Raw genomic sequence first — 26,363 nt, 5'->3', positions numbered from 1 at the left:
AGAGCCCCGACCTCATCCCTACTGATCACCCTGTACAGAGCCCCGACCTCATCCCTACTGATCACCTTGTACAGAGCCCAGACCTCATCCCTACTGATCACCTTGTACAGAGCTCCGACCTCATCCCTACTTATCACCTTGTACAGAGCCCCGACCTCATCCCTACTGATCACCTTGTGCAGAGCCCAGACCTCATCCCTACTGATCACCTTGTACAGAGCTCCGACCTCATCCCTACTGATCACCTTGTGCAGAGCCCTGACCTCATCCCTACTGATCACCTTGTACAGAGCCCCGACCTCATCCCTACTGATCACCTTGTGCAGAGCCCCGACCTCATCCCTACTGATCACCTTGTGCAGAGCCCCGACCTCATCCCTACTGATCACCCTGTACAGAGCCCCGACCTCATCCCTACTGATCACCTTGTGCAGAGCCCTGACCTCATCCCTACTGATCACCCTGTACAGAGCCCCGACCTCATCCCTACTGATCACCTTGTACAGAGCCCCGACCTCATCCCTACTGATCACCTTGTACAGAGCCCAGACCTCATCCCTACTGATCACCTTGTACAGAGCCCCGACCTCATCCCTACTGATCACCTTGTACAGAGCCCCGACCTCATCCCTACTGATCACCTTGAAGGCTGATGGTGAGCCAGGTCTTCTGGTCCAACTTCAGTACTTGACCTCACATAGGTACAAATCCCCTCAGACCCCCTCCAATGGTCCGGTGTCCACAAACTTTGAGTTATATAATTTTTATTGTATACACTGGGGCTGAAGACATTCTATTGTTACTGATAAATGCTTTCTCTAACACTGAATATGCAAAGTGCATTAGCCTGTGGAAATGCTGGTGATGTCTTTAGAGGAAACTTGTCATTGGGACTACTCTCATGAAAATGCTAGTTGTCTGGCTGTGACAGTGACCCTCTGACTTTTGAGGCACTGACTTGAACAAGAAACCTCTGACCTGCAAATGGTCAGTGTAATGGCCAGACAGCTGGTATTTTCAGGAGGTCAGCTATCAGCCTACGTATTTCTTTCATGACAGGTTGACTTTAAAGCATAGTTTTTATATGAATGTAAATTGCTGGAAGCTGACATAGATACTGCGGTGTCCTCTAGGGGTGGCCATAGAAAGGCGATTGCAGGGCTGTTGCACCCCTGGACAATACATGGGGCTGCTTCTCTTTCAGTTCTCTCCCTCTGTGTGTTTGTATCGATCCATCGGATCTTTTCCTTTCCCCTCGCTGTTATTTCTGTCACTTCTCATGCTCACCTCTAGGGAGGCGAAGTGCGGGAACCATAACCCTTTGTTCTGTGGTCTCTTTTAAACCTTAACTCTGAGCCAAGAACCTTTTATTCTTTCATTTTGTTATATAACTTAATAATCGCCAATAATATACATGAACATTATGTGCCTTTGCCAACCCAGATATTATCATGTTACGGTAGCAGTGATATTTCTTGCAGTGCAGATACCCTGAGCAGAGCAGGTCCTCCCACTAAAGCCTGTCTGCAGGAGAGGGCGGAGACAAGACCAGTCACCCTGCACAAGGAGAGAGGGCAGAGCTGTGGGAGGGGCCCAGCAGGTTCCACCCACTATAGGAGGGGGGGGGTGGAGACAAGACCAATCACCCTGCCCAAGGAGAGAGAGCAGAGGTGTAGGAGGGGCCCAGCAGGTTCCACCCACTATAGAAGGAGGGATGGGGGGCGGAGACAAGACCAGTCACCCTGCACAAGGAGAGAGAGCAGAGGTGTAGGAGGGGCCCAGCAGGTTCCACCAACTATAGGAGGGGGGGTGGAGACAAGACCAATCACCCTGCACAAGCAGAGAGAGCAGAGCTGTGGGAGGGGCCCAGCAGGTTCCACCCACTATAGGAGGGGGGATGGAGACAAGACCAATCACCCTGCCCAAGGAGAGAGAGCAGAGGTGTAGGAGGGGCCCAGCAGGTTCCACCCACTATAGGAGGGGGGTGGAGACAAGACCAGTCACCCTGCCCAAGGAGAGAGAGCAGAGGTGTAGGAGGGGCCCAGCAGGTTCCACCAACTATAGGAGGGGGGGTGGAGACAAGACCAATCACCCTGCAGCAGCAGAGCTGTGGGAGGGGCCCAGCAGGTTCCACCCACTATAGGAGGGGGGATGGAGACAAGACCAATCACCCTGCCCAAGGAGAGAGAGCAGAGGTGTAGGAGGGGCCCAGCAGGTTCCACCAACTATAGGAGGGGGGGCGCAGAGACAAGACCAGTCACCCTGCACAAGAAGAGAGAAAGCAGATCTGTGGGACGGGCCCATTACCCTCCACCCACTACAGGAGGGGGGCGGAGACCAGACCAGTCATCCCTGCACATGAAGAGAGAGAGAGCAGAGCTGTGGGATGGGCCCATTAGCCTTCACCCATTTTTTTTATACACACACACACACAATCCCTCTATAGGGTGTACTTGTCTCAGTCCAGAGCACTAAGGGGTGGATTTATTAATGGCAAAGAGACTGTGCACTCTGTAAGTGCAGTTGCACCAGAGATTAGTAAATGAGATGAAGGTTCAGTTTGCAAAGAATACCCAATCACGTGCAAGGAAAATAAAGAAAAACAGCTTATTTGCTTGCACATAATTGGATGATGGAGGTCAACAGATCTTCCCCTCATTTAGTAAGCTCTGGAGCAACTGCACTTGTAGAGTGCAGCTTCACTTTGCAAAGTGTACAATCTATATTAATCAGCAGCTACAGGATTTGTACAGGATTTGTAGCTGCTGGCTTTAATTTTTTTTTCCCCAGCTGAAACACCCCTTTAAGGTTTACCAACCCCCTAGGGCAGTGATGGGGAACCTTGGCACCTCAGACGTTTTGGAACTACATTTCCCAGGATGCTCATCTACACTGCAGAGTGCATAAACATCATAGGAAATGTAGTTCCAAAACATCTGGGGTGCCAAGGCTCGCCATCATTGAAAATTCCTTGATACTTACACCATCAAATGCTCCGCCATCTTCTCCCAGGATCCACGGATGTACCAATGAAGGTTCAGTGACTGGCGTATGATCTCAGTGCCCCGCCCACAGATCTCAGTGTCCCGCCCACAGATCTCAGTGCCCCGCCCACAGATCTGCAGACCCCACGTTTCTCTGTCATTACTCCTTCCTACGCCCGTCCATTGCCACCAATGCTGGATTCTGCTGCATCGCACCCTCTATGGCTGCCCTTAGCGGGATAAAACTAAATTCTTCATTTCTAAAAGCTGACAAATCACTTTAGAGTTATTATGTTTCGTTTTATTTTTTATATTGTATGTAGCATGAATAATCAGCCTGTGGCTCTCTAGTTATGGTGGAACTACAAGGCTCAGCATGCTTGGGACAGCACAGACTATGAAGGGTTATTACTTTTGTGATGAAGTTATTTATAATAAAGAATTTGACAGAAGCGGCTGAGTGTGCGTTGTGTAACGTGAGGAGAGACAATGGAAAACGCATTCCTCCTGGCGGGAAGAACGCCAACTATTCAGAACATGGAAAACGGAACGCTGTCTATTGTGAAATCTCCGCTAACATCTTGAAGTATTTAGAAATTTATTTATATTTTCTTCAACTCCCTAAAATTTACAGCGTCTACATTATTCACTATTTCTGGAACAATTGCATTTTATAGAAGACTTGCACGAACGTCTGGCCAATGGCGTCTAATTTAGCACACGCCTTTTAAATTAAATGATGGACTTCTTAGGCCGGTGTCACGCGGGATTCAGTGGCCAGCAAGCTTTGTTGAAGCTTTTCCTATGGAAGATTTACCCCCCTTCATGACCAGGCCATTTTTTGCAATACAGCACTGCGTTACTTTAACCACTTAAGCCCCGGAGGATTTGGCTGCTCAATAACCAGGCGCTATTTTGCGATTCGGCACTGCGTGATTTTAATGGACAATTGCGCGGTCGTGCGACGATGTACCCCAATAAAATTGACGTCCTTTTTTCTCACAAACAGAGCTTTCTTTTGGCGGTATTTGATCACCTGTGCGGTTTTTAGATTTTGCACTATAAACAAAAAAAGAGCGACAATTTTGAAAAAAAAAAAAAACGCCATATTTTTTACTTTCTGCTATAAAAAACATTCACAATAAAAACAATTTCAAAAAATCAAATTTTATCAGTTTAGGCCAATTTGTTTTCTGCTACTTATTTTTGGTTTAAAAAAATCCCAAAAAGAGTACTTTAATTGGCCTGTGCAAAAGTTATCACATCTACAATCTACGGGATAGATTTTTGGAATTTTTATTTTTATTAGTAATGGTGGCAATCAGCGATTTTTAGCGGGACTGCGGCTGACAGATCGGACCCTAAACTGACATTTTTTTACACTTTTTGGGGATCAGTGACATTAATACAGTAATCAGTGCTAAAGATTATGCACTGTTACTGTATAAATGACACTGGCAGGGAAGGGGTTAACACTGGGGATGATCAAAGGGGTTAATGTGTGCCTACATATGCTTACTAACTGTGGTGGGGGAAGGGTTCTGTGACGGGTACAGAGAGATCGGGGGTTGTAGCTTAGCTGAAACTTCTGATCTCTCCCTGCCTGTCTCACAGAAGACCCGCCTGCTTTGTTTACATAAGCAGGCGGGTCTTTTGTCAGTTTGTCTGAAGAATTGTGGGAGGCCGGCGGCAATCGCTGTCGCTCCTTCTGCGGCCCGCCTCCCGCTGTGTCCGCCGAAAGCTCGTGCACGAAATCACGTAGTACTAAGTGATTTTGCACAGCCGAGCTGCCCTGCCGCAGTAATACTACAGTGGGCGGTCGGCAAGAGGTTAATGACCAGGCCATTTTTTGCGATTTGGCACTGCATTACTTTAACTGACAATTGCGCGGTCGTGCGACGCTGTACCCAAAAAATATTAATGTCCGATTTTTCCCAAAAATAGAGATTTCTTTTGGTGATATTTGATCACCTGTGCGATTTTTATTTTTTGCGTTTTAAACAAAAAAAAAGAGCGACAATTCTGAAGAAAAAAAAAAAACAATATTTTTTACTTTCTACTATAAAACATCCAATAAAAAAAATGTTTTGAAATGTTTTCTTCATCAATTTATTCCAATATGTATTCTGCTACATGTTTATGGTAAAAGACACCAGAAGATTGCCCGTCCACTCCGGATGCTAAGCGCGAGTCGTGCATGCGTAGTGTGAACCTTTGCGGGCGGCCCCATCGCTGGACCGTGGGACGGGTGAGTGAGTGTTCATTAAAAGTCAGAAGATACACTTTTTGTAGCCGCCGACTTTCAATAAAAACAAAAACAGCTGAAACACTGCTTTAAATGCGGGAAAACTCGCATCCAATTCGCAATTTTTGTGAACCCAGCCTATAAAAAAAATTTCAAAGAGAAGTTTGGGTTTTGTTTTTTGAATTGGCCTCTGCTAAAGACGGCTCACAGGAGTGCAGAACGGATCCACAGGAGGAGTGCAGAACGGATCCACAGGAGGAGTGCAGAACGGATCCACAGGAGGAGTGCAGCCAAACCAGCCGCAGTTTGAAGAATGGAAGTCCGGTTCTATAAAGATCTGCTGTAGAAAAGAATACAAAAAAAGCATTTGTTTTCTGGGGTACAAACCTAAAATGTAATTCCCAACAGGTGCTCTAATCTTGTACTCTCCTTTACGTAGACATTATACCTGACACAACATTGTTTTCTTTATTTTGTATTCTTTATTTTACACAGAAATGGGTCAACCAAGATAAAAAGGGAGGCAAGGAGGAGGTCTGGGAGCTGTCAGAGGTTATAATATGGTCCGGACTGGGAGCTGTCAGAGGTTATAATATGGTCCGGACTGGGAGCTGTCAGAGGTTATATTATGGTCCAGACTGGGAGCTGTCAGAGGTTATATTATGGTCCGGACTGGGAGCTGTCAGAGGTTATAATGTAGAGGGATCGGCTTCAACCATCTCTTCCATTTTAAAAACTCTGAACATTGGGACTGCCGGATAAATGTGGGCGTTTGTGTAGAGTTGTCCAGTTTAGTGTAATGAAAGCCATTGGCTTTGGTTCCTTAGTAATACAAAGGGATCGCTGTACCCCATTAAAAAAAAGTAAGTTGTACGATGGCAGATGCGCATGCCCAAGACCTCGGACGCAAGTCAGGTGACTCACTTCCAGAAACTTTGATGCCAAGACATAGCTGTGCCACTGCCAGGGTCAGCAACAGTGGAGAGGATCGCCTCTTCCTTTCAGGAGCGGACACAACTGTCAACCTTTAGTAAAATGTGGACAACCCTTTTAAGACAAGGCATGCATAGAAGTTTCTGGTGGGTGAACAACAATACTTTAGGATTTATCCTCCCGTTCCCAAACATGTACAAAGTTCAGTCAGTCCCCCCGTCTCCTTCAACAGAATGGAACGTTCCAAATCTCATCTTTCATAATCCACTTGTGTAGGTTTTCTCCACCCACTGCAAGATGGTGATGGGCAATGTGAAGCTCTTGGTATCTTGCAATATCCTTACTTTTCTTGGGATATTTCAGGACTATGATCAGTGATGCTGAACGCTGGTGGTCTGAAGCAGGTGGAGGGTGGTGGAGGCTTGTTTGGGGCTCTGAATCGGCCCTCTGTGATCTGTGGGCTGGATGCGAAGTGATGAAATTATAGACAAGGTAGCAGTGGATGGGTGGTCACAGTACACCAAGAATTAGAATCAGGCGGGAGGAGGCAAAGTGTCCCGGTGCTCACAGCTTGCCTTCTAAGATAAGAGTCTTGAGGTCAGTGGTGGAGTTGGCACACAACACAGTATGTGACACTCGTCTCTTCTCCACCAGCGAGGCAACTGCCTCTCCCACCTCCAGGTGGCTCACGTAGCCGGGTCCGAGGCGTTCTGGAAGGGCCACTCCCATGTTGATCTTGACCTGAAAATAATAAAAATTTAGACCTTCTGATAGAAGCCTAATCTACCTTCAAGCAGACCATACAGCACCATGCCATATTGTCCGGGACCTCTCCTTCCTTCAAAATCACCGGCTATTTCTAGGTGCAAAATGTACCTGTAAACAAAACATTTTATGGGGGTTGCTCACAGCAAAATCCCTCTCTAAGTTCATTGACAGGCACAGCTCTTCCTTATTCTTGACCATAGGCTTATATCACCACCTACAGGAGTAGGACACTAGGCAGAAAAAAGGAATACAGCACCTCCTATGGGCAGTCCTAGCTGGTAGCCAATCCCCTCTCTGCCATGGGCAGCTCAGTTTAGTTACAAAGCAGTACAAGTAGAAAGAACCAATAGAGGGGCGGGTTCTGTGTCCATCAATAAACTCAAAGAAATTGATTTTTCGGTGAGTGATGGACACAGCTCTTCATTATTCTTCACTATAGGAATGCCCCAAAGCAGTGCAACAATGAGGGGTGGGCAACCAGAGAAAGAACATGCAACAACACCTGAGAACCCCCCCCCCCCCCAGAAAGGGTCAGGAGAACTCAGACAACCGCCCGCAAAACCTTGCGGTCAAAACAATCGTCCAAAGGTGCTAAAACATCAACTGTGTAAAACTTAGGAAAGGAGTGCTTCCTTACAACCTTGAGGCACAGATGTCTGATGTCGGAAACGCCCAGGAGGTACTAATCTCCCCCAGCAGTATGTGCCGCAACGTGGAAGGGAGAAGCCTGACCCTCAATAGCGTGAGCCTGGACAATTATCTTCATGGGCCAGCCACAAGCACAAAAAAAATTGAGCGGTCTATTGCAGAGAGGAGATTGGCTGGGTTTCATTTTCTGCCTTGTGCCTTACTCCTGTAGGATGGTGATACAACCCTATGGTCCAGAAGGAAACATAAGAAAGTTTTTTACTTACCTAACCCCCTCTCCTGCATTGCTGGGAGCGGTCTCACTGGTCATGGGGAATACAGAGCAGTCCAAGAGGGTCTTCTCATAAGATTTGGGCTCCTCTGTATTCCCCAGGATCTTGCTGGAAGGAATGAGACACCAACCTCACCTAGAGGCTGAGGGCAGAAGACGGCAGTAAGGTCAGTATAACTCTAACATTCTCCTTCATTGCTACATTTTACACCTATTAGTATCAGGTGATTATTATAGGGTGAGAGGGCCGGGACAGTACATGCACACTTTGCATTTCACTCTTTACCCATAGTTGAAGAATAATACTGCTTTATTATACATTGTTACATTGCTCCAGCTTAGACCAATCTATGTACATACCAGACCTTGCCGATTCCCTGGAAGTTGGAAATCACAGAAGTAGACACCCACAACAAGCGGCTGCACTCCTGCAGTGTGAACACAAGCGGTCGGCCGGCCGCTTGGCACTTGGTGCAATTTTGCGCATGCTTTGCATTTTCTGAATGGTTACAAAGCATTCTCTGATTGGACTAGGTGGAGAGGCAGGGCGGTGAAATCATGCTCTCTGCTTTATCCAATTAGCAAACACTTTGCCTTCATCCAGAAAATGCAACCTGTGCTGATTGGTCAATCTCCTGTGTTCTCAATGCAGGAGTTCAGCCGCTCAGCACGGGATCCCAAAGCAAGGGGGGATCACTGGAGTAGCAGTGTGCAGAATCATAACTAGAACCTTCAGGGCCCTGGTGCAAGAAACCTTGAAGGGCCCCCCTGACCCCCTCCACATAAGAGCAATGTAGAAATTTACTATGGCGACGTGAGGGAACTTCCCTGCTTCGGTCTTAGGACCCTTTCCATCAGTCCTGACTCTCCTGAGGCCCTTGCCACTGATCTTGGGTTGCTTCCCACTGGTCCTAGGGCCCATCTTATCGGTCCCAAGCCCTTTTCATCAGTTCCATGGCCCTTCCCACTGATCACAGGGCTCTTTACTCCTGTCGCAGGGCCCTTTATTACAGTGCTACAGCAGGACCCTTTTCACATGTTCTGCAGTGGACCCCCTTCCTGCTGTCTTGGGCCCACCCCATGGTGGGGAAATTCCAGGGCCCAGTCACAAGTGAGACCTCTGCGACCCTGGTAGTTTTGCCACTGGTAGTGTAGTAGTTTTAGTGTAGAAGCTGTGCCTACTTCATTATTTTCCAGGGACATTGGCCGGGTCTGGTATATACATAGTTGGTCCAATCTGAAACAATGTAACTATATATAAAATAATATCTGAAATTCTTCATGAAAGCTTCTATTGTAGAATTAATTTTATAAAACACATTCAGCCCAATTTGCTAAAAAGAAAAGTACAACAGTTTCCAGATGTTAAAAAAGTACTTTCACATTCTCCCTGATTTAGGAAAGTTTTTGCGCTCATATGATGGGAAATCTGTGCATTCCCTCTGATGGTAGAGGAAACATTTCACCATGCAGAGCGGGCTGTGCGCACATATGATGGGAAATCTGCGCATTCCTCTGATGGTAGAGGAAACATTTCACCATGCAGAGCGGGCTGTGCGCACATATGATGGGAAATCTGCGCATTCCCCTGATGGTAGAGGAAACATTTCACCATGCAGAGCAGGCTGTGCGCACATATGATGGGAAATCTGCGCATTCCTCTGATGGTAGAGGAAACATTTCACCATGCAGAGCGGGCTGTGCGCACATATGATGGGAAATCTGCGCATTCCCCTGATGGTAGAGGAAACATTTCACCATGCAGAGCGGGCTGTGCGCACATATGATGGGAAATCTGCGCATTCCTCTGATGGTAGAGGAAACATTTCACCATGCAGAGCGGGCTGTGCGCACATATGATGGGAAATCTGCGCATTCCCCTGATGGTAGAGGAAACATTTCACCATGCAGAGCGGGCTGTGCGCACATATGATGGGAAATCTGCGCATTACCCTGATGGTAGAGGAAACATTTCACCATGCAGAGCAGGCTGTGCGCACATATGATGGGAAATCTGCGCATTCCTCTGATGGTAGAGGAAACATTTCACCATGCAGAGCGGGCTGTGCGCACATATGATGGGAAATCTGCGCATTCCTCTGATGGTAGAGGAAACATTTCACCATGCAGAGTGGGCTGTGCGCACATATGATGGGAAATCTGCGCATTCCTCTGATGGTAGAGGAAACATTTCACCATGCAGAGCGGGCTGTGCGCACATATGATGGGAAATCTGCGCATCCCTCTGATGGTAGAGGAAACATTTCACCATGCAGAGCGGGCTGTGCGCACATATGATGGGAAATCTGCGCATTCCTCTGATGGTAGAGGAAACATTTCACCATGCAGAGCGGGCTGTGCGCACATATGATGGGAAATCTGCGCATTCCCCTGATGGTAGAGGAAACATTTCACCATGCAGAGCGGGCTGTGCGCACATATGATGGGAAATCTGCGCATTCCTCTGATGGTAGAGGAAACATTTCACCATGCAGAGCGGGCTGTGCGCACATATGATGGGAAATCTGCGCATTCCTCTGATGGTAGAGGAAACATTTCACCATGCAGAGCGGGCTGTGCGCACATATGATGGGAAATCTGCGCATTCCCCTGATGGTAGAGGAAACATTTCACCATGCAGAGCAGGCTGTGCGCACATATGATGGGAAATCTGCGCATTCCTCTGATGGTAGAGGAAACATTTCACCATGCAGAGCGGGCTGTGCGCACATATGATGGGAAATCTGCGCATTCCCCTGATGGTAGAGGAAACATTTCACCATGCAGAGCGGGCTGTGCGCACATATGATGGGAAATCTGCGCATTCCTCTGATGGTAGAGGAAACATTTCACCATGCAGAGCGGGCTGTGCGCACATATGATGGGAAATCTGCGCATTCCTCTGATGGTAGAGGAAACATTTCACCATGCAGAGCGGGCTGTGCGCACATATGATGGGAAATCTGCGCCTTCCTCTGATGGTAGAGGTAACATTTCACCATGCAGAGCGGGCTGTGCGCACATATGATGGGAAATCTGCGCATTCCTCTGATGGTAGAGGAAACATTTCACCATGCAGAGCGGGCTGTGCGCACATATGATGGGAAATCTGCGCATTCCTCTGATGGTAGAGGAAACATTTCACCATGCAGAGCAGGCTGTGCGCACATATGATGGGAAATCTGCGCATTCCCCTGATGGTAGAGGAAACATTTCACCATGCAGAGCGGGCTGTGCGCACATATGATGGGAAATCTGCGCATTCCTCTGATGGTAGAGGAAACATTTCACCATGCAGAGCGGGCTGTGCGCACATATGATGGGAAATCTGCGCATTCCTCTGATGGTAGAGGAAACATTTCACCATGCAGAGCGGGCTGTGCGCACATATGATGGGAAATCTGCGCATTCCTCTGATGGTAGAGGAAACATTTCACCATGCAGAGCGGGCTGTGCGCACATATGATGGGAAATCTGCGCATTCCTCTGATGGTAGAGGAAACATTTCACCATGCAGAGCAGGCTGTGCGCACATATGATGGGAAATCTGCGCATTCCTCTGATGGTAGAGGAAACATTTCACCATGCAGAGCAGGCTGTGCGCACATATGATGGGAAATCTGCGCATTCCTCTGATGGTAGAGGTAACATTTCACCATGCAGAGCGGGCTGTGCGCACATATGATGGGAAATCTGCGCATTCCTCTGATGGTAGAGGAAACATTTCACCATGCAGAGCGGGCTGTGCGCACATATGATGGGAAATCTGCGCATTTCTCTGATGGTAGAGGAAACATTTCACCATGCAGATCGGGCTGTGCGCACATATGATGGGAAATCTGCGCATTCCTCTGATGGTAGAGGAAACATTTCACCATGCAGAGCGGGATGTGCGCACATATGATGGGAAATCTGTGCATTCCTCTGATGGTAGAGGAAACATTTCACCATGCAGAGCGGGCTGTGCGCACATATGATGGGAAATCTGCGCATTCCTCTGATGGTAGAGGAAACATTTCACCATGCAGAGCCGGCTGTGCGCACATATGATGGGAAACCTGCGCATCCCTCTGATGGTAGAGGAAACATTTCACCATGCAGAGCGGGCTGTGCGCACATAACCTGCGAGGAAGGGGAGACGAGGAAGGAGTTCCTCCTGGAAGGGGATTGCTGGCCTTTGCTGGAAGCAGACAGACAATTGTCTGGAGATTTGGGAAGCGGCGCTGTCCGGCATTACTGCCCATATGAAGCGTAATATCAAATCTAGAACACGGATGACAGAAAAATAAGGCTTCAAATCTTGCTTACCAAACAGACATGACATGTGCACATGATGCATAGGCCACCTGCCAGCCTGTTCAGCCAGGACTTCATCAAATATAAGATTTAGGAGAACCTGAAGGGTATAAATATAACATAGCAGCCCACAGAGCTATTTTGGGGCCCTGTTTGTGTATCAAAAAGGAATGTAAAATAAATAAATAAATACACCTTATGAATTGCAGCTTGCTAGAATACTACACCGGCTAGCTTTGATTCCCCCTCTTTACTGTGCTGGCCCAGCTCCTTTGCTCCTCTCTTCATCTCCCTGCATTCCTTTTCATGTAGCTGCCAGGGGAGGAGTGAAAGGGAATACTATAGAGCAACCATTCTCATCAAGAATTCCTACAGAGGTTTCAAGGGGTTCCTTGAGCTGTCGCTGATTGACCTTCCATCTGATGGTGCTTCCACGGTTCCTGGACCGACACCATTTGGCAGTGTCAGCTGCATGACACCATCATCTTTTCAGCTGTCTGGGTGACCACCAATGTAAGTGGGCATTCTTTCCACTGGCCACCAATGTAAGGAGAGCATGCTTTCCACTGACCACCAATGTAAGGGGAGCATGCTTTCCACTGACCACCAATGTAAGGAGAGCATGCTTTCCATTGACCACCAGCGTAAGGGGGGCATGCTTTCCACTGACCACCGATGTAAGGGGGCATACTTTCCACTGACCACCAATGTAAGGGGAGCATGCTTTCCACTGGCCACTAATGTAGGGGGGCATACTTTCCACTGACCACCAATGTAAGGGAGCATGCTTTCCACCGGCAACCAATTTAAGGGGCGCATGCTTTCCACTGACCACCAATGTAAGGGAAGCAAGCTTTTCCACTGCCCACCAATCTAAGGGGGGGGGGGGGCATGCTTTCCACAAGCCCCCATTGTAAGGAGAGCATTCTTTCCTCTGACCACCAATGTAAGGGGAGCATGTTTTCCACTAACTACCAATGTAAGGGGGATGGGGGGGGGGGCATGCTTTCCACAAGCCACCATTGTAAGAAGAGCATGCTTTTCTCTGACCACCAATTTAAGGGGAGCATGGTTTCCACTAACTACCAAGTAAGGGGAACATGTTTTCCACTGACTATAAATTTAAGGAAGGGGGGGGGGGGGCATGCTTTCCACAAGCCACCATTGTAAATAGAGCATGCTTTCCACTGACCACCAATGTAAGGGGGCATGCTTTCCACTGGCCACCAATGTAAGGGGAGCATGCTTTCCACTGGCCACCAATGTAAAGGGAGCATGCTTTCCTCTGACCACCAATGTAAGGGGAGCGTGCTTTCCTCTGACCACCAATGTAAGGGGAGCATGCTTTCCTCTGACCACCAATGTAAGGGGGGCATGCTTTCCTCTAGCCACCAGTGGAAGAGGAGCATGCTTTCCACTGATTACCAATGTAATGGGGGGGGGGGGTGCATGCTTTCCACAAGCCACCATTGTAAGGGGGGCATGCTTTCCACAAGCCACCATTGTAAGGGGGGCATGCTTTCCTCTGGCCACCAATGTAAGGAAGGCATGCTTTTCCACTTGCCACCAATGTAAGGGGAGCGTGCTTTCCTCTGGCCGCCAATGTAAGGGGAGCATGCTTTCCTCTGGCCACCAATGTAAGGGGAGCATACTTTCCTCTGGCCGCCAATGTAAGGGGAGCATGCTTTCCTCTGGCCACCAATGTAAGGGGGGCATGCTTTCCTCTGGCCACCAATGTAAGGAAGGCATGCTTTTCCACTTGCCACCAATGTAAGGGGAGCGTGCTTTCCTCTGGCCACCAATGTAAGGGGAGCATGCTTTCCTCTGGCCGCCAATGTAAGGGGTCTATGACATACAAATTATTTCAAGGGTTCCTCTAAGGTAAAAGGGTTGAGAAAGGCTGCTATGGAGTGTCACCTAAATGACAGCTCTGAGTCTAACGGGTCTGCTGACATCACATCTAAGATGGCAGCACCCAGCAGCAGTCTGAGGCCTTTTGTCTACACAAGGGAGGGTGTTACTGGGAAATAACATGAATAAAAATAAATGAAATAAGCAGATTGTTTTCTGGAGAGATTGTTCTTGGAAGAAATGGCCTGGCAACACGGCCTATATAAATGTATAAACATTCTGTGGGGATGCATTACAGACCGCCTACCTATGATTAACAGTGTTAAAGCGACGACCCAAACAACCTCACTCACCTAAATAACTATTTCTCCCCCCCCACTTTAAAACCATAGCTTGACCACCTTGTTTTACTGACATCTCTGCTGTCCGTGTGAAAGAGCCCTTTACAACGTGTTACAAACCTCATTTAGTTTGCATGGAATATCCGGATATTCCTCCCGCACCACCAGGGAAAAGGCCAGAGCCCCCGCCGCTCCTAAAGTGAGGAACCCGGTACCGGGCATCAGCAGGCGCTCACCAGCGCCACCTGTATCGGGGAAGACACAAAGACAATTTAGCATGTAAAAGAATGATCGATGCTGTGCAAAATACAGAACCCTGATGTGCTTCTGCTAACCACTTGCTGACCGGGCCTATTTCTGACATTTTTTGCTTACAAGTTAAGACCTATCCCCAGATGACATTCTCTATGACGAAACGCGTATGGTGGGGTCTATGATGGTGAAATCATCACACAATCTATACCAGATTAGCTGGTTCTTTGTATGAGCCGTAATCATACAGGAAAGCCCGCAGGAACGCCGCTTATATTTGCTATCTGCATGCTGTTTTAATCTTGGAGCCTGTAAGTGCATTAATTTATATATCAATAAAAGTGATATCTTTTACTGCGCTATGGGAGAGCTTTTTGTTTTTTTTATGTTTTGGGAACTGGCCATATTCTCTGAGTGGTCTCAGCCTATAGGATCCCAGAGAGGTCCTTTTCCTTATGCAGAGTTAGACCACCTATGATTTAGCGGTCACTTCAATCTGGTAAGTAGATTTTTGATACTCACCTTGGGTGTGAAGTAACCTTTCAGTCACCCTCTGCCTGTATCAGGTTTACCTGTCATCACAGGTGTTTTTTTCTCCCTGCTGGGACTACTCCTTTGGTTCTGGCTGTTTATATGTTTCTTTTTTTCAGCTTATCAATTTTTAATTGATAGATTAGCCTCAGAACCTGCGTAATTGATATGTGTTCGGGTTTAAAGAGATGAGGTGGCAGCCCTAGTGCCTCCAGAGTAGAGTGAGTAGGGGAGTGACAGAGCATGAGCAGAAGAGTGACCGAACATGAGAGTGACGGAGCGTGAGTAGGGGAGTGACGGAGCGTGAGTAGGGGAGAGACGGAGCGTGAGTAGGGGAGAGACGGAGCGTGAGTAGGGGAGAGACGGAGCGTGAGTAGGGGAGTGACGGAGCGTGAGTAGGGGAGTGACGGAGCGTGAGTAGGGGAGAGACGGAGCGTGAGTAGGGGAGAGACGGAGCGTGAGTAGGGGAGAGACGGAGCGTGCGTAGGGGAGAGACGGAGCGTGAGCAGAAGAGTGACCGAGCCTGAGCAGAAGAGTGACCGAGCCTGAGCAGAAGAATGACCGAGCGTAAGCAGAAGAATGACCGAGCGTAAGCAGAAGAATGACCGAGCGTGAGCAGAAGAATGACCGAGCGTGAGCAGAAGAGTGACCGAGCGTGAGCAGAAGAGTGACCGAGCGTGAGCAGAAGAGTGACCGAGAGTGAGTAGATCAGTGACGGAGCGTGAGTAGAGGAGTGACGGAGCGTGAGTAGAGTAGTGACGGAGCGTGAGTAGAGGAGTGACGGAGCGTGAGTAGGGGAGAGACGGAGCGTGAGTAGGGGAGAGACGGAGCGTGAGTAGGGGAGAGACGGAGCGTGAGTAGGGGAGAGACAGAGCGTGAGTAGAAGAGTGACAGAGCGGGAGTAGAAGAGTGACCAAGCGGGAGTAGAAGAGTGACCGAGCGGGAGTAGAAGAGTGACCGAGCGGGAGTAGAAGAGTGACCGAGCGGGAGCAGAGCAGTGACGGAGCGGGAGCAGAAGAGTGACCAAGCGTGAGCAGAGGAGTGACCGAGCGTGAGCAGAGGAGTGACAGAGCGTGAGTAGAAGAGTGACAGAGCGTGAGTAGAAGAGTGACAGAGCGTGAGTAGAAGAGTGACAGAGCGTAAGCAGAAAAATGACCGAGCGTAAGCAGAAGAATGACCGAGCGTAAGCAGAAGCGTGGCCGAGCGTGAGCAGAAGAGTGGCCGAGCGTGAGCAGAAGAGTGGCCGAGCGTGAGCAGAAGAGTGGCCGAGCGTGAGCAGAGGAGTGACCGAGCGTGAGCAGAGGAGTGACCGAGCGTGAGCAGAGGAGTGACCGAGCGTGAGTAGAGGAGTGACAGAGCGTAAGCAGAAGAGTGACCGAGAGTGAGCATAAGAGTGACCGAGAGTGAGCAGAAGAGTGACCGAGAGTGAGCAGAAGAGTGACCGAGAGTGAGTAGAGGAGTGACGGAGCGTGAGTAGAAGAGTGACGGAGCCTGAGCAGAAGTGACAGAGCCTGAGCAGAAGAGTGACCGAACGTGAGCAGAAGAGTGACCGAGCGTGAGCAGAAGAGTGACCGAACGTGAGCAGAAGAGTGACCGAGCGTGAGCAGAAGAGTGACCGAGCGAGCGTGAGCAGAAGAGTGACCGAGCGTGAGTAGAGGAGTGCATTAAGTGAATGACGGGGGGGGGGGGGGGTCTGCACCGATAATCATTGCAGTGATTATCAGTGCAACCCCACCAGTGATGCCAATCAGTGCCTATCATTGCTGCCCATCAGTGTCCATAAAGGCTGTCCATCAGTGCTGCATATTTGGGCTTTAAGGTGGAATAAGACTACTTTCTCAGCTAAGCATACCCTCCTGCCTGCATGCCTGAGCTAAGGGCAGATGTATTCCAGGAAGTAAATGCTACATAAATCATCTGCCCTTACTCAAGATGGCCACAGCTAGAAATGCTAGGGTAATTTTCAAGGTGGTTTCTCAGAACAGTAAAGCATGGAGACAGGGATGGATGGTGACATGCATAGATTGATGGAGACATGGATGGGTGGGTGGATGGATGGATGGATGAAGACATGGATGGATGGGGGAGTTTGCTTCAAATATTAAAAATGAATAAGTATGTGGTGCTCAGATGGAGTTAAAGTGGTTGTAAAGGCTGAAGGTCTATATGCTGCTCCCCCCACAGCCCCCCTAATACTGAGCCCGATCCAGCAATGTGCTGTCCCGGGTCTCCTCATTGGCTGAGACACAGCAGTGAGGTAATGAGGACAGAGCGTGGGGCAGGGTTGAGCCGCAGCTTTATATGTCTTAAGGACACATAGAGCAGGGCTTGGGAGCGAGCACACATCAGTGCCTCCAGAGCAAGCAGCTTGCTATTGGGGGCACTGGTCAAGGGGGTGGAGCCAGGAGCATCAGTGGGGGACCCCAGACGAAGAGGATTGGGGCTGTTCTGTGTAGAACCATTACACAGAACAGGTAAGTAAAAAAAAATGTCTGTTATTAGAAAAAAAAATGCACCTTTAGAATCACTTTAAAGTGTAACTAAAAGGCAATGGAGTGGAGAGGAAATAGACCCCCTGTCAGGTTTTTTGCTATCTGTGTCCCCATTAGGGAGATTCAGCCTCTCTATTTTTTCTGTTTATTATAATAATTAAAAGTGAAAGAAAATCCCAAATTTCCGGTTAGTAATAGAGAGGAAATCTTCCAATGGGGACACTAGTTTTGGTGACCTGGGGGTCCCCAATGGATTCCCTTAGTTTGCAGGGATTTCCTCTGACTTCCTGTTTTGGCTATAGGACAGGATGTGAAGGGAAATCTCAGACAAAGATGGTGGAAAAAAAATGTGATGGGTTTTAATCCAAAATTAAAAAAAGAGTTTTGCCTATAGTTCTACTTTAAGTTCCCCTTTAAGCTCTAATATACATCTAATTAAAGTCCACCCTTTATCTGTATAGGCATCCCATTAGCTTAGACCTTGTGACTGACCTCTTAGCATCACTCCCAACTGTCCCCCATTTGGAAGGACTGTCCATTCTAGAAACCCCCCACAGGGGACTCTACCTGTGATGAATGTGTAGGTTCCATTGGGATTGTCCTTTACCAATGGGAAGAAGGCCTTCCAAGAGGTGAATGTGCTGAGGAGGAGAGTGTCCAGCACCTACAGAGAAGGAGAAAGGAGAGACATGAGCAATAGACAGGTTCCTGCCCCAAGGCTGCCACTGTGACCACTGAAATGTGAGTAACTCATCCATGGCAAAGTGACAGGTCATCTTGTTGGGAGTCCTTCTACTCCCATCGATACCTTCACCAAGCTCTTTTCACCAAGCACCATCTTTCTGCAGGAGCCAGCCATGGATCTAAACCCTCTGAGATGGAGCTTCCTTGGGGGTTAATGACCTGCTCCCCCTCTACAAGTGGTAGCTCTTAGGCCCTATACCCACAAGTAGGAGGTATTTTTTCAGCACTTCCATAGAGGACCAGAACAATAGGGGGACGGGGTAACATAAGTTGGTAGGAAAAGCCCTAACTAGATAATCTGTCACTTTGCCTTGAATGGGGGAAATTACAGGTTCTCTTATCAAGTAGAATATTCCCATTGCACAGGTTCCTGCCCCAAGGCTGGCACTGAACTGTGAGTAGTAAAACCCATCCATGGCAAAGTGACAGGTTCTCTTGTTGGGAGTCCCTCTCCTCCCATTGATACCTTCACCATGCTCTCTTCACCAAGCACCATCTTTCTGCAGGAGCCAGCCATGGATCTAAACCCTCTGAGTTGGCGCTTCCTCTGGGTTAATGACCTGCTCCCCCTCTACAAGCGTTAGCTCTTGGGCCTGGTGAATGGAAGAAATGCATTCAGGGGAAGGGGAAGCCACATGTTTCCCTACGAGGTATTTCTCAGCACTTCCATAGACGACCAGAACAATAGGGGAGTGTGGGACGGGGTAGCATTAGTGGGTAGAAGGAGCCCTAACCTGAGAATTTGTCATTGTGCCTTGAATGGGTGAAGTGACAGGTTCTCTTTTATCGAGTAGAATATTCCCATTGCACAGGTTCCTGGAATGGCGTTGAAGGAAGGGGTGCTGTAGCAACTACCACCTGGAAACCGGCACAAGTCAAATAATATATGGCCGTTGTTCTGCCGAAAACTCCAACTCGCCAAAATCTCCAACCACATCACTTCCGGGGACTCTACAGCAGCAATAATTGGAGATTTACATGAGTTGCTGTTTTCACAGAAAACCAGCAGCCTATACACTCCGGTACACAATGAATGGACATTGTTAGTCCGCCTGCTACTAACCTGAAAACATGGCTGCCTCCAAGGCGGACACAAATTTTTCCCTACTTACCCGTACTTGTGGTGTACCGGAGTGTATAGGCTGCTGGTGGTCTGTGAAAACCGCAACTCGGCCAAATCTCCAATTATCACTGGAAGGGACGTGGTTAAAGACTTTGGCAAGTTGGAATTTTTGGCAGAACACCGGCACACCATGGACTAAAAAAAATGTATTATAGTGATCAAAGCAGTAAATTGAGACGTTTGGGGGCCACGCAGGACCCCTTTCTGCAGGTATAGACTTCTCAGTATAAGGTTCTCTTTATTGGAAGCCTGATGAAGGCTGCCAATCCTAACCTCTCCTTCCATCTGCCTGGCTGTCATGCTGATCCTTCACTGTAACGTCCCTTCCCTTATAATTATTCCAGGTCACTGACCCAGGGCGGGACAACCAGGCCTCCTGTATACAGGCGGATGGAGAGTGGGGGAAAGGGGTCCGTAAATGTCATTTACCAGCCCCTTCCTTTTTGGAATTGGACACAGTGAGTGATCAGTACAGATCACTCCTGTGTCCATTCATAACGGAGCATAGTAAACTGTGTTTTACATGTTTCACTTTTGTTGCCAGTGGTTTAGACATTAATGGCTGTGTTGAGTTATTTTGAGGGGACAGCAAATTTACACTGTTATACAAGCTGTACACTCACTACTTTACATTGTAGCAAAGTGTCATTTCTTCAGTGTTGTCACATGAAAAGATAGAATCAAATATTTACAGAAATGTGAGGGGTGTACTTACTTTTGTGAGATACTGTAGCTATTGATAAATCTAAAGGAGATCATACAATCAGATTGTAATGTGTGCGATCTGCTTTAAGCTCAATACAAAATTTTCACACTTGTATTTGTTTAGTCCTGTCCTCGGATGTTATGGCTTGTGACTGATTTTCTTTCCCTCTGGGGACGGGGCAATGTCGCTCAGGTGTCGCTCAGGTGTTGCTCAGGTGTCGCTCAGGTGTAAACCGGGCATTAAGTCATTTATTTTCATGGGCTTCTATTGGACAATTGTCACAATCATACCAGCTAACCCATGGAATCTATTTGGAGGGAAATGCTGGTTTTCATGAATGAACTTAACTTTGTAATAAAATATTTTCATTCCATTTCCAATTAAAGCAAGGAAAAAAAAAAATGGCAGCAATGACATGAGAAATTATATCGGACGTTCGTACCCTCTGCAGCTCCTGAAGTGACTGTGTGTGGGGCGGACCGCCCTGCCACCAGCTGAACCCCAGCGATGAAACCACATCGGTCACCTTTCCCACGCGACTGGTGAGAGCGTCTGCCGCCTCCTGCGCCCCCTCCTCAGAACCTGCACACAAAGGGTCAGAGGTCAGACACCGCCACGGGGCTCTTCTACTCCACCACACTGCCAGCTCCAATCATAGCAACACCCTTCATCCTCCGAATCTGCCCAACACATGTGGTGACACATGGAGGAATGGAAAGGAATGTTGGGACGCCTAAGATCTCTCTCCTTCCCATGGACCTGGGATTAGACGGAAAGGAATTCTATAATAAACCAGACTGGACAGATTATGATTGGATCAGGACTGGTCGCACCTAGATCCCTCACTGAGGACAGGGCAGTAGGGGGGATTTACTAAAGGCAAATAGACTGAACTTTGTAAGAGCCGTTGCTCCAGAGCTTAGTAAATGAGGGGAAACTCAGCTGACTTCCATCATCCAATCATGTGCAAACAAATATGCTATTTTGTTGTTTTCATTTTTCCTTGCATGTGATTGGGTACTCATTGCAAAGTGGAGCTTTACCTCATTTACTAAACTCCGGAGCAACTGCACCTTTCTACCTTTAAGGGTCAGTCTATGCAATAGTCATATGGTGATAATTCAGGGATAGAATGGATATAACTGATAATAAGAATAATTAAATATGTGCGCTCCTAGGTCGCAGGATGTCTAGGCACACCAAAGAGAAGGTAACTAAAAAGTGCCACATCCTAATTAGCAAAGTGTTGAGAGTAGGGGAAGAAGAGATTGGACTTTATAGGCACCAATATAAAATAGTATATTCTTTATTAGAAAATTGACAAAAACACATAAATGATAAACCACAAAAAAGGGACATATAAAAAGAACAACATGTCATATACGTCAATAATTACAATAAGGTGGCAGAGCCTCCAAACAGTAGTGCAAATCACATAGCCTTATCAGGTATTGGTTATTATACAGTGTTCACAGGTGATACAAGGATGACCTGTGTTCATGAGGCGGCCCTGGAGAAGGGATAGCCGTCTCCAAAGGGTCGTCTGTACATAGTAGATGCAGATGTTAGGTTGAATCCCAGCTGCTCTACATGTTTCGCTTAACCTATTAAGCTTCTTCTGGAGCATATGGTAAAGACAAACATCTGAGAAAAATATTACAGGTGAAAGAACTTTATGATGAATCAGGCCATAAAGGCTAGAAAGAGTAATAACGAGGGGGATCGGTGCGCTGTAGTTGGAGCAAGGAGCCTGGTAGAATTGTCAAACCTATCATAGGATATAGAACTTCAGATAGCATAAGTACAGAGCAAGGTATTGGCTTATTATCATGGAAGTTGTGGTCCCATGAGGAGGTGATGTGTGGCGGCCGAATGGGGAAAAAAGCCCCGGCCCACAGACCCAAAACACGGACCAGTTTGGCGGTATCCCCATCCGGGGGGGATACACACACGGTCGCTGTAGTGGCAGCATTCACAGCCTGAATATACCTTGGTCTATAGGCACGTGAGGTTACTTACCTCACTGGTCCGTGTTTTGGGTCTGTGGGCCGGGGCTTTTTTCCCCATTCGGCAGCCACACATCACCTCCTCATGGGACCACAACTTCCATGATAATAAGCCAATACCTTGCTCTGTACTTATGCTATCTGAAGTTCTATATCCTATGATAGGTTTGACAATTCTACCAGGCTCCTTGCTCCAACTACAGCGCACCGATCCCCCTCGTTATTACTCTTTCTAGCCTTTATGGCCTGATTCATCATAAAGTTCTTTCACCTGTAATATTTTTCTCAGATGTTTGTCTTTACCATATGCTCCAGAAGAAGCTTAATAGGTTAAGCGAAACATGTAGAGCAGCTGGGATTCAACCTAACATCTGCATCTACTATGTACAGACGACCCTTTGGAGACGGCTATCCCTTCTCCAGGGCCGCCTCATGAACACAGGTCATCCTTGTATCACCTGTGAACACTGTATAATAACCAATACCTGATAAGGCTATGTGATTTGCACTACTGTTTGGAGGCTCTGCCACCTTATTGTAATTATTGACGTATATGACATGTTGTTCTTTTTATATGTCCCTTTTTTGTGGTTTATCATTTATGTGTTTTTGTAAATTTTCTAATAAAGAATATACTATTTTATATTGGTGCCTATAAAGTCCAATCTCTTCTTCCCCTACTCTCAACATAACTGATAATAAGCCAGCAGCCATACATGGGACAATTTGATGAGTGACTGAATTTTCACTTTAATTTTTTTGTTGAAATCACAAAAAAAAACATGACATAAAACATGGATTCAACGGACCGCAAGGAGACGGGATTGAAACTTTCCCGACCGAACGGGCACAAAACATGCGACTGCTTTCTGCAAAATTGCTGGTTTTTTTTTTTATTGTAAATTCGATTTTATAAAAAATATTCTGCATTGAAGCCGTTAATTTATTGTCCAGTTTTTAATTTATTGTCCAGTTTTTAATTTCACAATCAATCGAATTCTGGTGTTCAATCAAACTTGTGGGTGATAAATTACTTTGTTTTTGATGGATACTTGCAATCATATTTGCAATAAATTGCTACATGTATGGCCAGGCATAGCTTTAGGTTTTCAGCTATCGGGGTCAGTGGGGGCCGATCAATTTCACTCTTCCAACAGAGACAATGAGGCATACAAACACAGATACATACAAACACAGATACATACAAACATACATACAAACACAGATACATACAGTGGGTACGGAAAGTATTCAGACCCCCTTAAATTTATCACTCTTTGTTATATTGCAGCCATTTGCTAAAATCATTTAAGTTCATTCTTCTTCCTCATGAATGTACACATAGCACCCCATACTGACAGAAAAACGCAGAATTGTTGACATTGTTGCAGATTTATTAAAAAAGAAAAACTGAAATATCACATGGTCCTAAGTATTCAGACCCTTTGCTGTGACACTCATATATTTAACTCAGGTGCTTTCCATTTCTTCTGATCATCCTTGAGATGGTTCTACACCTTCATTTGAGTCCAGCTGTGTTTGATTATACTGATTGGACTTGATTAGGAAAGCCACACACCTGTCTATATAAGACCTTCCAGATCACAATGCATGTCAGAGCAAATGAGAATCATGAGGTCAAAGGAACTGCCTGAAGAGCTCAGAGACAGAATTGTGGCAAGGCACAGATCTGGCCAAGGTTACAAAAAGATTTCTGCTGCACTTAAGGTTCCTAAGAGCACAGTGGCCTCCATAATCCTCAAATGGAAGACGTTTGGGACGACCAGAACCCTTCCTAGAGCTGGCCGTCCGGCCAAACTGAGCTATCGGGGGAGAAGAGCCTTGGTGAGAGAGGTAAAGAAGAACCCAAAGATCACTGTGGCTGAGCTCCAGAGATGCAGTCAGGAGATGGGAGAAAGTTGTAGAAAGTCAACCATCACTGCAGCCCTCCACCAGTCGGGGCTTTATGGCAGAGTGGCCCGACGGAAGCCTCTCCTCAGTGTAAGACACATGAAAGCCCGCATGGAGTTTGCTAAAAAAACACCTGAAGGACTCCAAGATGGTGAGAAATAAGATTCTCTGGTCTGATGAGACCAAAATAGAACTTTTTGGCCTTAATTCTAAGCGGTATGTGTGGAGAAAACCAGGCACTGCTCATCACCTGTCCAATACAGTACCAACAGTGAAGCATGGTGGTGGCAGCATCATGCTGTGGGGGTGTTTTTCAGCTGCAGGGACAGGACGACTGGTTGCAATCGAGGGAAAGATGAATGCGGCCAAGTACAGGGATATCCTGGACAAAAACCTTCTCCAGAGTGCTCTGGACCTCAGACTGGGCCGAAGGTTTACCTTCCAACAAGACAATGACCCTAAGCACACAGCTAAAATAACGAAGGAGTGGCTTCACAACAACTCCGTGACTGTTCTTGAATGGCCCAGCCAGAGCCCTGACTTAAACCCAATTGAGCATCTCTGGAGAGACCTAAAAATGGCCGTCCACCAACGTTTACCATCCAACCTGACAGAACTGGAGAGGATCTGCAAGGAGGAATGGCAGAGGATCCCCAAATCCAGGTGTGAAAGACTTGTTGCATCTTTCCCAAAAAGACTCCTGGCTGTATTAGATCAAAAGGGGGCTTCTACTAAATACTGAGCAAAGGGTCTGAATACTTAGGACCATGTGATATTTCAGTTTTTCTTTTTTAATAAATCTGCAACAATGTCAACAATTCTGTGTTTTTCTGTCAGTATGGGGTGCTATGTGTACATTCATGAGGAAGAAGAATCAACTTAAATGATTTTAGCAAATGGCTGCAATATAACAAAGAGTGAAAAATTTAAGGGGGTCTGAATACTTTCCGTACCCACTGTACATACACAGGGGTGTACCTACAGGGGTTGCAATAGTAATAAAGGGCCCCACAACAAGAGAAAAGGGCCCCAGGATCAGTGGGAAGAGCCCCAGGCTTGAAGGGAAGGGCCCCGGCCAGGGGTCTGGGGGAGCCCTTCATGGTTTCTTGCACCAGGGCCCTGAAGGTACTAGTTACGCCTCTGTACATATACATGCATACAAACATACATACACACATATATACACACACACACACACACACACACACACACACACACACACCCCAAATCCTCACTGACTGTGGAAACTTCACACTGGACCCCAGGCAACTTGGATTCTGTGCCTCTCCACTCCTCCTCCAGACTCTGGGATCCTCATTTCCAAATGACATCCAACATTTTCCACTGTCCATGATGATTTGGGGAGCCGTGTCCTCTGCTGGTGTTGGTCCACTGTGTTTTATCGAGTCCAAAGTCAGCGCAGCCCTCTAGCAGGAAATTCTAGAGCACTTCATGCTTCCCTCTGCTGACCAACTTTGGGGAGATGCTGATTTCATTTTCCAGCAGGACTTGGCACCGCCCACACTGCCAAAACTACCAATACCTGGTCACATGATCATGGTGTCACTGTGCTTGATTGGCCAGCAAACTGGCCTGACCTAAACCCCATAGAGAATCTGTGGGGGATTGTCAGGAGGAAGATGAGAGACACCAGACCCAACAATGCAGATGAGCTGAAGGCCGCTATCAATGCAACCTGGGCTTCCATAACACCTCAGCAGTGCCACAGGCTGATCGCCTCCATGCCACGCCGCATTGATGCAATAATTCATGCAAAAGGAGCCCCGACCAAGTATTGAGTGCATCCTATACTGTACATGGACAGACTTCCCATCCTATACTGTACATGGACAGACTTCTCCCCCTATACTGTACATGGACAGACTTCCCATCCTATACTGTACATGGACAGACTTCCCATCCTATACTGTACATGGACAGACTTCCCATCCTATACTGTACATGGACAGACTTCTCCTCCTATACTGTACATGGACAGACTTCTCCCCCTATACTGTACATGGACAGACTTCTCCTCCTATACTGTACATGGACAGACTTCTCATCCTATACTGTACATGGACAGACTTCTCCTATACTGTACATGGACAGACTTCTCATCCTATACTGTACATGGACAGACTTCTCATCCTATACTGTACATGGACAGACTTCTCCCCCTATACTGTACATGGACAGACTTCTCCTCCTATACTGTACATGGACAGACTTCTCCTCCTATACTGTACATGGACAGACTT

General features: G+C 47.3%; 1 protein-coding gene across 1 annotated transcript in view; it reads right to left on the bottom strand.

Moving 5' to 3' along the window:
- Positions 1-6,328: 6,328 nt before the first annotated feature.
- LOC309565630 (L-fucose dehydrogenase-like) overlaps positions 6,329-26,363 on the bottom strand; it is a 30,848-nt gene continuing 10,813 nt past the window's right edge. The window contains exons 3-6 of the mRNA XM_082270586.1: positions 20,628-20,767; positions 18,180-18,276; positions 14,458-14,582; positions 6,329-6,903 (exon numbers count right to left, since the gene is read on the bottom strand). Coding sequence (XP_082126712.1) covers positions 6,727-6,903; positions 14,458-14,582; positions 18,180-18,276; positions 20,628-20,767 — 539 coding nt within the window. The 3' untranslated portion in view covers positions 6,329-6,726. The remainder of the gene's footprint in view (positions 6,904-14,457; positions 14,583-18,179; positions 18,277-20,627; positions 20,768-26,363) is intronic.

This window comes from Pelophylax lessonae, assembly GCF_965119305.1.
Source record: "Pelophylax lessonae genome assembly, chromosome: 10".
NCBI lineage: Eukaryota > Metazoa > Chordata > Amphibia > Anura > Ranidae > Pelophylax > Pelophylax lessonae.
This window is presented reverse-complemented; position numbering and strand designations above follow the sequence as displayed.